The sequence below is a fragment of the Sparus aurata genome, chromosome 19, assembly GCF_900880675.1.
Source record: "Sparus aurata chromosome 19, fSpaAur1.1, whole genome shotgun sequence".
Classification (NCBI taxonomy): domain Eukaryota; kingdom Metazoa; phylum Chordata; class Actinopteri; order Spariformes; family Sparidae; genus Sparus; species Sparus aurata.
In genome coordinates this window covers 11,626,703-11,642,586 of record NC_044205.1, presented here as the reverse complement: position 1 = coordinate 11,642,586, position 15,884 = coordinate 11,626,703, and the positions used below count along the sequence as shown (strand labels likewise).

The window sequence follows — 15,884 nt, the reverse complement described above, 5'->3', positions numbered from 1 at the left end:
TATGCGTTTCAAGCCTGTCGGAACGACGATTTATCTTCTCTCCTAGTGTTGTGCTGAGCTCCATTTACAGTTTTCAGTATGCGGGGATCAGCGCTATAGTGAAAAAGGATTTGTGCTCCGCAGTCATCTTTCCCTGGATCGATGGTAGTGTAGAAAGGGAAATATGTACAGTTATGGCTTGAAGTGGGATCAATGAAAAAACATTTCAGGATGATGACATTTTTATTCTTGAGAACAGGAAGTCATAAAGATACATCTGGTATTTAATTTTACAGTCAGACAACATCTTGAATGGGGAAATTTCCCTAAAACCTAACCCTCATAAGTGTTTTAAAGGGTTCGTACGGGTGCTTGAAATCCTTGAAAGTGCTTGAATTTCAATGTCGTGTTTTAAAGGTCTGAAAAGTGCTTGGATTTTAGTTTAAGTGCTTGAAAGTGCTTGACATTATAACTCTGTGTCTTTTACAAAATTGGGATCAGACTGGATAATTAAGAGGTTTTTGCTATTATAGAATATAATTTTAGATGTTTACAGCATAATACAATGTACATAATTGTGATAAAAAGTAAAGAAACAAATCACAAGTGTATATATATTCCTTTAGATACGCATTTTACCCCAGCAGTAAGGTGCTGGAAAATCTTAAAAATGACCCTTAAAAGTGCTTGAAAAGTGCTTGAATTTGACCTTGAAAAATGTGTACGAACCCTGAAGGTTCCTTTGGTCTCGATTTATACCAGATAATTGAGGCATATTGATTTACAATGTACTGGCTGTAATGGTTGGTTGGTCCACTGCTTTTTCCGCACTAAAAGATCTCAAAAACGACTGGATGCATTGCCATGAACATTACTGCAATCACAGTTCCCAAAACCATCAATCCTGACCTTTGGTGTTCCTCTGACCAAGACAATCATTTTGATTTGTCCAATACTTTGGATTAAGACAAAATACCTGTTATACCTGTTGAAAGTTATAACACTTCTGTGGAAGCCAAGAACAGTCGTGCTTGCAGTTGATTTTTTCATGGCATTATCTCGACATCACAATTGAATTATTTCACTATCTTGAGAGAACATGCTATGTTATTTTGAGATCATGAAATAATCTGGCCGTTGTCACAAGGAAACTAAAAGATGTTTTCTTCCATTGTTTAGTGTTTGTTAAAGATGAGGAGGGCCATTCAACACACAGGAGAGCCTTGACAACTGATATAAGCTGAAAGTGTCAGATCAAGTGATATCCATTCTTGATCCATGTGTTAGACTGTGCATTAATGTTATATTTTTAGTTTATTATATCAGTCAAACACTCAACAAGAATTTTAGTTGCAGCCTACTGGATACGGGGCACCACTAGAGTCACAGAAACAGTAACAAACTATTGAATTGTTTAATAAATATTTGTACAATTAAAATGGGCATTAATAAATCAGTTTGCATGTGAAGATTTACCTCTGTACTAAATTACTAAGTAAGACATTATTTATCACCTTAATGGGAAATGTTTTGAAAACAGTTGAAGAATAGATATGAAATTGTCAATAAATATTTCAAACTAAAAAGGGATTTACAAAAGCACAACACTATCATTTAAAAATACAGTAACATCAGCTTTAGGCTGACCACTAAATGTAAGCCTGTCCCATAGAATATGTATCCGTAATTTAAATACTTTCATATCAAATTATCAGGAGAAACACATCTCAAAACAAATACAAGGGTTTGTATGGTTTGGTTTGAAACTCCGTAACCCACAACACAGAGCTGTTTCTGTGAGTCAACTTCCACTCTTATGACTCTTGTGAAGTTATTTCCCCAGATGAATCAAATCTGCATTTTTTGCGTTTTGTTTTTGTTTTTGTTTTCCCCAAAATAACTTGAGATCTCCAGATTATGGCATCAAAAAGATCTTTTCAACCATGGCTACCCTGGGCTCGTACCCAGGAGCCTCAGTTTTACTTCATGTTTGATAGAAGCTACCAAATGATAGCAGGCAAAAATGTTAAACTAAGACATTATTAGCATGGCTAATAACACACCAGAAAAACAAGAGCATGTTAGCATTGTCACTGAGAGCACACTGGCATGTTATTAGCATTTAGCTCAAAGCACCATTCTGCCTAGTTTACAGCCCCCCAGAGCTGCTAGCATGGCTGTCGACTCTTTAGTCTTGTTAATCCAGAGTAAATAACAGAAGGCCATACATAAGTTGTTTTTTTTTAGAAGGCCATACATAAGTGAGACACAGTGAATTAAATATCAGTTGCAAACATGTAAAAGTTTTAATAGCGGTCTGACTATCACCTTTTTAATCAGCAGGTCGTCAACGCAGAATAGATCTGGTGTAAGGATGACGCAAACTGGGAAGTTAGCATTGCCCTGGTTCCCTTGAAAAAAGCCGGTGTGTTTGTTTTTTTTTCATTGGATTTTGGATTATTGCTGAACACAATCTGTGTGGTAAACACAAGTTTATGATACTTAGATGTTTTATACAGCAAGATAATCTTCACAGGTAAATACCACTTTTGGGATTTAACCGAAAACCCATTGAAAAGAAACCCACTGACTTTGAGCGGAGGGAACCGGACGACCAAAAATGCAAACAAATTTCCATTTTCTTTTCATTTCCCATTACCACACCAGTCTAATATCAGTATAATAAACATTAACAAACTGTAACAACACATACAGTCTACATAGAATAATATGTGGCACAAAAGGTAAAACTGCATCTGCAGAGCTACATTCTGATCTGATAACACTGAAGATAACAGTGAAGATAAGAAGTGTGTGTCCTTCCTTGACACGACTACAGAATATGGCCTAATAAATAAGACAAGACTTTTCTTAATATCTTAAGCTTCAAAGGCTGCAAACAACACATTTAGGCTGGCTATGCTAAAAATAATCATTTACAATGTGTTTATAGAAATATTTGCTTTGATCCACCAGTGTCTTGGGCCACAAACGTAGCACGACTGTGACTCAGTGGAGGCTACAGCATCTTCAGATAAATGAACCTTGCAAACTGCACGTCTATGTTGTAAAAAACTGAACCTCTGTTCCGTCCCAGCTCGCAGGAAGATGATTTTTTACATGTCAGTCCACAGCACCAGCAGGCTGTTTTGTAATATACAGCACCAGATCAGCATGACTCATAAAGGTGGATAAACAGACACAAACTGAGTGCACCACCTACAGAAGCTCAGCCTTCATCAACAGGAAATAAAAAGGAACAGACATCACAGTACTGGACACGCTGTTCCGCTGCGGTGTGATCTCAGCGGTGTGGGAGAGGATTACTGCTTCAATACATGACTGATGAAATATCTGCTGCCAAAGCAAGAGAGCCTGGTTGTCCGTTTGTCCCTTTTTCTCTCAGGATCTCTCAGAGTCTGAGTGGCTCCTAATACGGCACAGTCTCCTGCCATTCTGTCCCGCCTGGCCCTGAAATGTCTGATTGCTGGATGTCTGTCTATCAGTGTCGCTCTCTTTATCCTTGATCCTTTTGCCTGCCTGTCTGTCAGCCACTCTATCAATCAGCCGACCTACATGAGGCGTTTAGAGTTACATCAAACCTGCCGGAGCTGCCGGTACAAGAGCAGTATGAGAGTGACTCACAGATGCCGTACCTGGCTTTTATCTTGAACGTCTGTTCCGCTGTTCAGACGATGTTCAGACATAGCAGCTCGACGTATTAGATTCTATAAAGTAGTGATTTCTGTGTTTTTTTTCCATGTGTTTGTATGTAACAAGAACAAATGTGTGATCACTATCCCAGCTGAGATTTAGCTGGCAAGACCTGCAGCCCCGAAGGCATCATGCTCAAACGAATTACGTAAGAACGCCCCCACATTACAGTGTTCTTTGTTTTGAATCTTTTGTGGCAATATTTTGGAGGATAAACCAGAGATGTCATATGTCTCAACCTTTGTCTCAGGTTCCTTTTTCCAAAAGCGCATTGGTCAGATTTGAGGTGAGACACCAGTGTGCCCACAATGCTTCTGCGTTTCTCTGTTGTGATACATGACACCGTTGCTATTTTGTGGGGTTGTTACAGAAATGTCCTGATATAATTAGAAGCCACGGTGCATTTACCTTCCAGATCTCCAATGAACCCAAATCTTCCCTCAGACATTTCCAAAAGATTTCTCAGAACCCAAAGGACCGGATTGTACGGAAACTCTGAGAGGCAAAAGGAACATTTGAGGGGAAGGTTAATCTCTCTGAGTTCCTTATTATTATCATTATTTTTTTATTCATCTCTGAAACAGGTGGGAGAACAAGTTTTATAACATAGAGAGAATCTTCTCTTTTCTCACCTGTTTGTTAAGTCATAACCACATTGAACTCTCAGTCGCCTCTCGGGGCTTCTGTAGGACTGATCCGTGACTCTCAGGTACCCGAAGATTCACGTCACATACAAATATGCACTAAATCCTGTTTCCACAGGAGGGCAGCATCTCTTGTGCATGACATGCAAATAGCCTGATACCACAGAAAGTCCTGGTCAGGGGCAGTTGAGATTTCAAGAGGACAGAGGCTCTTCATCTTACTTGTCATACATCTTATTTATTTCTATTCATCTCTGGTGGTGGTGCAAAATTTGGTTGAAGTGATCAGGTGAAGAAGAAGAAGAAGAAGAAGAAGAAGAAGCCAGAGTCACTGATAATCCTCCACATTGAAGTGTTCATGTCAGTTACGCTTGGTCGTGTAAGTCCTGTGGTGTCGTTATGCTGCAGGCGATGAGCTGCCCACATCCCTCCCTCCGTCACCCGTGGGACTCTACACCCCAACTGCCGCACCACCTCCTCAGCCCTCGTAAACAGAATGCAAATTTTACATTCTGTATAAACGTGCCTTCATTTGCCTGGAACAAAAAGTCTGGTGTTTTCCCTCCGTCGCTCAGAATCGATTCTTTAAGATTTCCTATTTATGTTTTTTCATTTTTGTAGATGTTATAAACCAAATATGTAACAACAACAAAACGTGTAGAATCCATGAAACGTACGGCAAACTCACAGTAACAACACAAATGAATAATTCATATCAGAAAAGAAGAGGTCGTGCTTCTATTTCTATTTCATTCATCGTTAAACTTTTAAAGCGTGAATATTCCAGCCTTTTTGGCCGAGTGCTCATCATATATAACTCGCTATTATCAAATCAATCTGAAACAAAATAAGTAATATAAAACAAACAACACAACATAAATATTTGGTGATACGACAGTTAGACACCACAATCGTCCACCTTATATCCCGTCAACATCTGACCTTTAAAGATAAATACAAACCCATTTCATGTTGCACAACTTTCCATTTCCTCATCACAGCCACTCCTTAAAGTGACTTCTTCAACTCTAACACAGTGACGTTAGCATTAATCCTCCCTAAATGTTTCTTGAACATACAGATTGCGCTCATAGACTTGTCATGCCCTCGTTTGAATCAGCTTTTGGACACTGTTAGCTAATCATTTACTTATGCCGCGTACCTGATTTGAGCCATTTTTTGGCAGGTCAAACCAAATCTTTACATTTTGAGGGTTTTAACAAAGAAAAAAAACAGCAAACATGCTGATTTATGAAGCTATTTCAATGCCACTAAAGGAGATCTTACAGGGGTATCAACGGGGAAAAGGCCACTCATTCTGCTGAGATAAAAAGGTGTTATATTTCCACAGTTTTGCCTCATCAACAAGTCAGAAACGAACCAGAAGTGTAGGATGGGGCATCATTCAACTGTTTTTAACACCATCGTTTTGTTCAGCCAGGTGAGAATTAAAGGAGCCATGTGAAGTTTCTTTCTGTTCTGAGGTTTAACAAAATCGCTGAATGTTTTTTTCTCTCTCTCATAAAACATTTTCAAAGCAGATTTCTTCTTGGAAGTTTGAGCATTGATGACATTTATTTCACCATCACCATCTGTCACCTCCTTCCCTTCCCTTTGCTGGTGCGTTGCAGCATTAGTTAGCACGTAACCACCATCTGTCGAGCAGTGGAAACCATTAAAAGGACTGTCTATCACACACAAAGAAATGCTCAGAAAATTTGATACTGAGATCTCCTTCCTTTTATGCCTGATCACCCTGTAGTCACGAACTGAGGCCCGGTGAGGGTTCTGATTTTTGGTAGTCTATCTGGACTGTGTTCACAAGCCATAACTTTCCCTTTGATTTAGCGTTTCCCGTCGTCAGGCTGCTCACTCATATGATCGGTCTTACTGTCCACACAGACTAGTTCCTTTGGAGAAATCCTGAGAGCTCATTATTTCATTTGCAGTCACAATTTAAGGGCATTGATTTATCTCCACCATATCGTAATCCAATTGACTTCTCTCCTGTGATAACGATACGGTTGTTAAAAATGTATTAACACTGGGCTCACTTTGAGGAGAGCAGCCCTCCAGAGAAATAATCAAAATGATACCCAGAAAACGCGGTGGACCTCTGCTTAAAGTCCACAGTTAGTGGTGGAATTACTGTTGAATTAAACTGAGTTTGGTCAGACACCGACACTAAGTCTATTGACCTGAGAGACACATGCTCAGTGAAAGCCTAGACTGTATCTTTGACTTCCAGCAGCTCATGAAATAGTCTAGGACCAGCTAATTCTGGTACCCACCCTTTGCGGCACACAATCAAAACTCATATTTGTTACCTTCAATCCTGATTCGAATTAGTCGCATTTTGTATTTTCCCGGAAAGGTAATCAACAGGCTCATTTCTTAGCATTTTTTTTCTCTCAGTTTACATGGGTTCACTCAGCCATAATACTCGTCACACATGTTGTATGTTTGAAATTGTCGAAGAAGTGATGAATAGGGTGATATCGTAAGGGACAAACAGAGGGCTGCTCTTCGGCAGCAAAGTGTGACGTATATCACAAGTGTTTGGAGACAGCTGTCTGTGCTGCGTGCGGGGAGGATGTTGGTGTTATTTGATGAGCACAACAGCGAGATGTCGCAGAAGGAGCAAAAGAGAGTACATGCAAGAATTGGAAAGCAGGGACCCACTTATTAAAACATCGCTCCACAGCGTCACTAGTGGTGAAAAACTCCACAGGGAGCCTTTAAAAGAAGTCTTAGGACAGTTTTCAGCTGCCAACAGCAGCTCTATAGCACACACTCGTCCACAGTAGAGGTATTTTGCCACAGAAAAAATTTAAATCTGTTTATGATGTGACTGGAAGTCAATAATAACGTGATGTGAATGAGAAGTTTAACAGTTTCAGCCCTGTATCTCATTCTGTTGGACAGTCAGATCATTGGTCTACAAAGCTGTGCGCACCCTATACTGTCTAACTGCAACTCACCATCTACAAGGCTGACATGGAGGTCAAGTGTTTGTTGGGTTGTGTGTCTATGAATGCATGACTGCGTGGCGTGTGTACCGTACATGGTTGCAGCTATTGCAAATTAGCACCAGTGTCCCTGACCGGATTGGACATTGTGTTTACGGCCTTGATTTTAAAATTTGCCACTGTAATGCGGTGGTGCTACTCTTAGTCATTGCATGGTGGTGACAAAGGTCACGAGTTGACAACTTTCAGTCAGTCGGTTCACAGCTGGCATTAACATGCCTGTCACCATGTGTTCCAAGTGACCACGTGTGACTGGAGATTTCACGACTGATGATAACACCAACCAGGGCCAAGGTGAACGTATAAAACTTTATGTTGGTGTGCAGATCCTCCAGTGGGCCGAAGTGAAGCCAATGTTTGGAATACTCTTTCTGAAATCTACTGAATTCCCATATAAGATTTGCTGTTTATGTGCATGCACACAGTAGGGTCATGAGCATTAAGGGTGAAAACAGGCCAGTTCAATTATGATCTCTTTTAATTTCTCTGTAACCACTTGACGCTTCGAGTGTTAGCTTTATCTAAGAGTCACCGAAGTGAAGCGGCCTCAACATGAAGTCGAGGATCGGAAAGACTTTGTTGCTGCTCAAACTAACATTAGAGCCAGAAGTGAGAGCTAGAGATGTCCCATGTGAAAACAGGAAGGAATCACTAACAAATCAACTCTTGAAGGACAGCGCCATCACTTCCTGATTCCCAATTCCCTATTCTTGCACCCAAGGGTGACTACTGACGAGAAGCAGGTTAACAGCTGGAGTTGAACAGAAGACTTCAGAGAGATCATTTAGCGGCCGGACGTCGAGAGAGAGAGAGAGAGAGAGAGAGAGAGCGAAACACATGCAGTGTTCATGGAAGGTACCTGACGTCTTAAAGTAGCCATGTCGTAAACTTATTGTTATTGAGAGTAAAGCATTAAAGGATTTATTACGGAGTGTGTTGTATTGATAAGGCTGCGTGTCACCCATCAACTTCTGACTCCCTGAGCTGTGTCACAAATTCTTGTTGCGACCGATCAATACTTATAGATACTAACAGAATTGATTGCCTCTCCATGTGAATGTCTGTGTGTGTTCTGTGACGGCTGCTGAAGTGACAGGCCGATAATCGGGCAGGAAGGGCGTGTGTGTTGAGTGGTTTCCTCTCTAGAAGGTTGGCTGATCAGAACGAGCCGAGGGTGTGAAGGGTGTGTTCTCGCTAGGTTTTTGTGGTAGCAGTTTCTACCGACCTCCGTTGCCTGTACAACAACTCTACTGTCACAGCGCTGTGAGGGAGAGAGAAAGAAAAAAAAAACTTTTGCTGTGCTGGTTGAGAGCTGTTCAGCCTGCACACTCTTCCTGTGGCCCCGGGCTTGAGAACCTCTTTCTGATTGCAGCTTGTCCATGTGACCTGGTTTCCGTTTGCCTGCCTGCTTCCGTGAATAGTAAAAAGAGGCATCAGTGCCTCAGCGAGCGCAGAGGAAGGCAGCTGAACTTGACACACGAGAGAGCACACTCTGCAACCGTGAATCAACCAGCGATATGGTCAGGGGATCAACCGTCAGTGGCTTGGGAAATCCACACCTAACCACCAGTGTAAGTACATGCACCGTGCGCTAATGCAGCACAGCAGTATGCACACATACTCTTACCGCTGAGAGAAGCAAAGTGCGTGCTATTGTTGGATTATATTCTGTCTTTGGTGTGTTTGAGCAAGACATCGTATTGATCACAGTGTCTTATAGGATGTCACAGAGATGAAAGTTTTCACAATGTTCACAGCAATTCTTGCACGGCATTTTGTTGCATGTGGATCTAATGAATATTTTTGCATTAAGTAATACTGAAACAGATGCTGCATTTTTGATTTATTTCTAATTTTACCACTGCATTTGCATGATCTAATGTGCAAATGACCCACGATGGAAAACCAAACCAAATTCATTTAAAAATATCTGCTATGTCCAATTGCTCGCTTGTGTATATTGGGTTATTATTCTGATGAATGGAACCAGATGCTGTGCATTTGTGCAATCCCTTTGCAACACACTGTGCGTGTGGTTTATGTTGGGTCATTTCTACACGCCGAGTTGTTTTCTCACAGACCGGCCGCTTCGTGTTCAGAAACACCCACAGAAGAGGAAAAGTAATATCTTTTTTCGAAGTCTGTTTTTCCTTTGTGGCAACCCTGACACAGGACACGCGTGTTACGGCCTCTCACCCTGAGCAACTCTTGGACATGAGATGTAATATAGTTTAAGGACGGGGTAGTTTTATTGCCAGGGTTGTACACAACAATGTAGTGAGGATATTTATTTGAACAACAGTAAAGAGATAAGAACCGAGTGATAAAAAAAGAGAGAAAATTGCTCATATGACAGAAAAATATAAAACATGAAATATACATTTTCATATTTACTTGGCCACTAAAATGATAATTTCATTGAAAAAATTCAAAATATGTCTAAGCCGGTATGCCTCACACTGATTTTTCAGTGAAATGTGGTTGAAATCTTACCAAAGTGTCCAGCAGCTGTTCAGGATAAAACATGGCGTCACGCCAAATTATAAAACAATTGTATATTATTTATCTCCAGCTTTCCTTTGCTATCTTTTATTGTGTAGGATCAACCACATACAACAGAAAAAACAAAGATGACATGTTATGGACATAACATAACTTAACTTAACATAACATAACATAACATAACACCGAAAACGACATTCCTACGTTATAAAGGCAAACTTACCAGACACCCCACTTTCATGTTAAGTCATATCCATAACTACCATGTAAGGTAAGGATACGACAGGTGAAAAAATGAGAAGTACGTCGAAACGTCGGGAGGAAAATCTGAAAGCTTTTTCCACGAGTAGGTGATCAAAACCCCCATCTGCCCGTCCACGTCTCTGACCTCCACACTGCTTCAGCACTCTCATTTCAAGCTGCAGTCTCGTTCTCTTGGTGTGATAATCCGTTCATGGTGGAAAAACTGGATTTACTCAATATTTCACACATTTAGTACATATTTGCATTTTAGGACACGGTGCTCATTTGCCAAAGGGCCACGATACCAAGATGGTCGTCGCATGCAAATCATGTTAACTAACCTTTGACAAGAAGACTGCAAAAGTTCATGGTTTGCAGTCTGAGATGCTCTGTTTTCTTTTACAAATCCTTGATTAAACCAACCCAGTCTACTCTGTGAGCCTTTTCATCAGGGTGGAGTCGCAGCGCGGCCAGGTCTTCAATATAAAACCAGTCAAACGTTCATGTGTAAGTCACACGGTGTGTTGGGGAGTTCAGAAACAGAAAGAGCGACAAGGCAAGCACATTTGCCATAATTTGACAAGCTTACTCAAAAAAAAAAAAAAAAAAAGGCAGATAGGAAGACGAGATAAAAGTCATTATTCAGTCACAAAGACGTGACAGATCAATGAGATCAGTCAACAGAACTATCATAACCGTGGTTTTACACCGTAGGAGAGCGAGGCCAACGCAGGTATTCACTCTGTCCTTTATCATTTTGTCAACAGTGAGGATGTTAAGATGCCAGGCCACGGCCTCACTCCCATCCTGCTCTGCTTGTTACCCATGTGGAGAATACTGACGCCGGTCTTCAGTCATCCACAACACAGCAGATGCCTGCTGGTGAGATTTCTCTCTTTTACAAAATGAAAAAAAATTGGATATCTTATATACGTAGTATAATGTGTACATATCTATGCATAATCTCATGCTTTCTTTGTGTCTTTTCATCTTTTTTATCTTATTACTATTTCCATTCTTCTCTTTTTTTTATTCCATCACCAGCTATAAGCTCATCTCTGAAGGGCCTAGAGTGCATTTCTCTCACACTCTGTGATGTTCGCTCTGTGAATGTGAGAAATAAAGGACCTTTGAACCTTTTACATCTTGAAATGAACCGAGTGAGGTCTCAGGAGCGTAGGTGGACACATACAGTGTGTCTGATAAAGGCGGTGTACTTACAGCAGTTAATCTAGTTTCAAGAAGCAAAGTGTCCACTGGCAGACAACGTTCATAATAATCTTCATGAGAACATTCTGCAGGAAATTGCATATTTTGCGGGACATTTTTGTGCGCTCTGGTATTTCCCTCTTTGCCACATCAGGGAGAAAAAGTGGGAAGTGATTCATTTATGAAGTTAATAATCCTAAAATTGCTATCCGTTAAAACTATCCACTTTCCAATAAGACATACTGTATATACTGTAGGAATTATCTTTTAAATGGAATAAATGGAACTTTAAGCTGGTGAAACAGTCTCAAATTAATACTGTGCTCAAGCAAACCAGACTATCAGAAAAGAAGATGACCTATTTCTGGTGATTTTCTGACTTACCCAGTTTGGATAAGTCATAAAATGCAAACTGTTTTCATGGCAGAGTGCCGACAATGAACTGAAGGGTCTCTAGTCAGGCGGTACGGCACTCTAACAAAGTTGTTCCACCATCGTCATCTTTGGTTCACATTGGCTGCCAGAAGCAAGATAAAATGGTAGTTTCATGTAGCGTTAGGTTCCAATTTATCACTAAAACCCATCCAGAGCAAATATGTTTATGACCAGATCCTTGTCTTGGTAGTATGCTTTAACAATGACTTGCACACTTCAAAAAAAAACATCAACAAAGCATTTGTGACAGTTTACGAGGTCGCAGTAGGGTTTGGTCTGGAGGCTCTGGGGCTGTTCTCATGAAGGAAATTGCCGTAAGTGTTCGACCGTCCTCCTGATGTTTGTTGCTAAAAGGACAAAGCAAAATAAAATGATCGCAACCTGAAAAACCCCAACATTTTTCTTATTATTGATTTATTACTGATTAGTTAAGTAGTAATTACTAATCTTAAGGGTTGATTTGAGCTTACCTACTGTAAACGTTTTAGGTGATGGTTTATGTAAATGTAGATTCTTCACTTTTTCTGATATAGATCTGAGCGAAACTGTTGGGCGGCAACGGCACACTCAGCTGTGATGTGAAACTACTGTGTGTTATTGTGCGGGCCAGGTGCATTAAATGACAACGTTTAAGTTAAATTAATTCTATAACTCGTAAGTGATGAAAACATCGGCGTGTTGAAATGCTCACAGTGACAATGCTAGCATGCTGATGCTCTGATGCTTAAAAATTAAGCAGGTTCACTAATTTAGTTTAGCCTGTTAGAATCAGCACTAAAAGCAAAGCACCACTGAGGCTGGCGGGAATTCCATTATTCATTTGAAGTTATCCTCTACGGACCTCAGATATGTAAAGTAAATTTTACAGCATTTCATTAATGGCTAATGCAGATCTGTCCCTTTGAATGGGTTCGTGAGTTCAGCTTCAGGTCTAAACTAAATCCAGTTCCTCTAGGATTTTTTGAAAAAAGCATAAGAATGTCAAACCCATCTCAAGACGTACAATACACTACCATGAAAACTAAAATTATGTTGGCCTCTTTTCTCTACAGAAACAAAGAACGGCCGTCTGCAACAATGGCGAGCTCACCTTTGTGCCTGCAGGACTGCCAGACAACATAGAGGAGCTTCAGCTGAACAACAATCTCATTCAAACACTACAGGACAACACTCTCCATTTCCCCTCATTAAAGACCCTGAGCTTAGCTTGTAATAGTTTGAAAAAAATTGAATCGAACACTTTTCAAGAGTTAAAATTCTTAGAAAGCCTCAATTTAGCAAATAACAATCTTGACGCTTACTACCAAGAAACCAGTCAGGCATTAAAGACTCTACCCAGGCTTAGAGTTCTGGATCTCTCTGAGAATTATCTTGATGAGGAGATGGTCGCCGCCCTTCTCCAAAATCTGACATCCTTGGAGTATCTCAATCTTTCTGGAAACCTCCTGCGGAGACTGGATGAGACCTCGTTTGGGGATCTTTGGCAACTCAAAGAACTCGACCTGCAGAGAAACATCATGTTCGAGCTCGATGGCGCCTTCAAGAGCAATCACAAGCTCCAGCGGCTCAACTTGGCCTTCAACTATCTGCCTTGCCTGACGGACTTCCACATGACCCAGCTGGTGGTCCTCAACGCCAGCCACAACTTCATCGAGTGGTTCATCTCCAGACAAGACCTCAACGACACTTTCCAGCTAGAGACACTCGATCTAACAAACAACAAACTGCTCTTCTTTCCTTTCCTGCCCAGCCACAGCCACCTGCGGCACCTTTACCTATCCCACAACAGTGTTAAGTTTTACGAACACTTGGTAGGCAACGACACAGTCCTGAACTCGACTACGACTGTTGAATTCTACAATATGAAGAAGCACATGAACAACGTGACGGCTGAGCTATGGGACGACAGCCTTCACGGGGACATCTCCTCCCTAGAGATTTTGGATCTAAGAGCAAACCAGGTGGCGTATTTCCCTCAAGGGTTCATCCAGAGAATGCCTGCCCTGTCCAGACTTCAAATGTGCACAAACTGTCTGGAAACCTTAAATCTGACATCAGAACAGCTCTCTAGCAGCTTGTACGAGTTGGATGTTAGCAACAACAGGCTGAACCAGATTGTAGCAGATGAAGATACGATGATGGCTTTTGGCAATCTGACGTACCTCAACCTGAGCCTGAACGCTCTTGAGTCGTTACCCTCAGGGTTATTTTCCTCTTTGCCGAGCCTCAGGTCGGTGGATCTCAGTTATAACAACATTGACATTTGCCTTCCTGAGGAAGCTGAGACCAGCACAGAGACTATGTCAGCTTGTGTGGATTGGACAAACATTGTTTCCCTAAGGCAGCTTTACCTTAAGGGATGCAACCTACACAAAATCCCATCGTCTGCATTCGCTGGGTTGTCTCTAACGCACTTGGAACTGTCCGACAACCCTGGACTCATTGTCCGAGGATCAATGCAGAGTCTTAGCAGGACGTTGCAACATCTAGGTTTAGGAAACACTCACATCCAAGACTTTGACTTCTCTCATTTCCAAAGTTTAACATCTTTAAACATTTCAAGGAACTCTCTTGCCCATCTTCCCCCTTCCCTTCTGAATCTTGACCTGACAGTGCTCGATTTGAGGGACAACAAACTGTCCACTATTGCCTCGGGTCAAGCTCAGGCATTAGCCCCAAAACTACACACTGTCTTCCTGGCAGGAAACCCGTTCAACTGCTGCCAAGCAGAATGGTTCACAACATTTAAAACAACAAAGACAATCCATATGGTCGGACTATCAGACATTGAATGTGAGGATTCCCTACAAACGACGCACAGACTGGAACGCAATGCATATTTGTGTTCGGGGGAGGGTGGGGAATCTATACTCTGGTACATTCTGCTTATTTTACCCATGTGCCTTTTTTTTGTGGGCGTTTCAATTATTGTTCCCCTCACCTTCAAGCCCCAAATGCTACAAAAGTCAATCAAAAAGAAGTGTTTGAAGCCTACATCTTACTGATACTTTATACACCCTGGACAAAACCACTTTTTGTACGGTGAGCTACTGTAAAATGTTACTAAATGGATGGAAATAAATTCAGTTAACTGTAAAAAAATGACAGTATGTTTGTATGAACCCTGTATTTGAAAAAAAAAAAAGAATGGCTAATAATATTTCACATTGCTGGGCTTTTGAATTACGGTTCAAAACCAGACCCTAATCCCTAATGTACCGTGATGTAAAACTGTGGCTGCATTCTTGTGGCATTGGTGTATGTGCGAGTGTGTGTGTGTGTGCGTGCGTGTGTGAACATATGCAGAAGTAGTGTGATGCAAGCTGTTGCTATAAGCAGCAAAGGAAACATGAAATTTCCTGTTTTGCTGAGATGTGCAGCAACTGCCCAGTTCCGTATCTCAAAGAGGAGGGGTTTGAGGTTTCCTTCCCATCAGTGAGACACAGATGCAACATTCACATGAAATTCCAGTGTGTCTCATGAGCACTCGGTTTGGACACATATATGAATACTCCATCATCTATTCGGCTGTGCAAAACAGAGGCAGGCCACTGAACTTAAGTAAACTTGTACCGGTATCATCGTAACCACTGCATGATCGAGATAGGGACTCCATTCACATTGTTCAGGACAGGGGGCAGCAACAAAGCATTTCTCTACCTTTGTGTGCACGTGCGTCGTTGCTCAGGAGTGAAAAGGTTGGCAGATCAGTGTGTAGCTGTGCAGCCTGCCGGAGTCCTAACCAGAGAGTAACCAAAATACCGCTGTGGTGATGCTCAGGGTCATGGTGGTTGGAACATAAAAAGAGAAACCGGAGTGAAGTCTTGTGAACGCCTACAAGCAGAGTAATTTTTTCATATCTTTTACAACATAAAGTCACCAGTCAGTCGCTTTTTAATTGCCCCAGTTTGTTAAGTTCTATGCAAAAAAAAAAAAAATAGGTCAAAAATAAGTTAGATAAAGACATGCATCTCAGGGCAGCAGTTACTGGAGATACTGGAGAGAAATAAGCTTGAGGCTTGAAAGTTTCTGATTTGAATATCTAACCACCGTTAGGTTATCAATGATTAATATGAAGAGTGACTCACCCTGCTCTTCTAAATACGTATATTTCGATCGGCAACTAGAA

General features: G+C 41.2%; 1 protein-coding gene across 1 annotated transcript; it reads left to right on the top strand.

Moving 5' to 3' along the window:
- The first annotated feature begins 8,521 nt into the window (after positions 1-8,521).
- On the top strand, positions 8,522-14,862 carry nrros (negative regulator of reactive oxygen species). Its single transcript, XM_030399070.1, has 3 exons — positions 8,522-8,937; positions 10,879-10,993; positions 12,808-14,862. Exons 2-3 carry the CDS (start codon positions 10,892-10,894, stop codon positions 14,758-14,760), a joined length of 2,055 nt encoding a protein of 684 aa, XP_030254930.1. The 5' UTR covers positions 8,522-8,937; positions 10,879-10,891; the 3' UTR covers positions 14,761-14,862.
- The last annotated feature ends 1,022 nt before the right edge of the window (positions 14,863-15,884 follow it).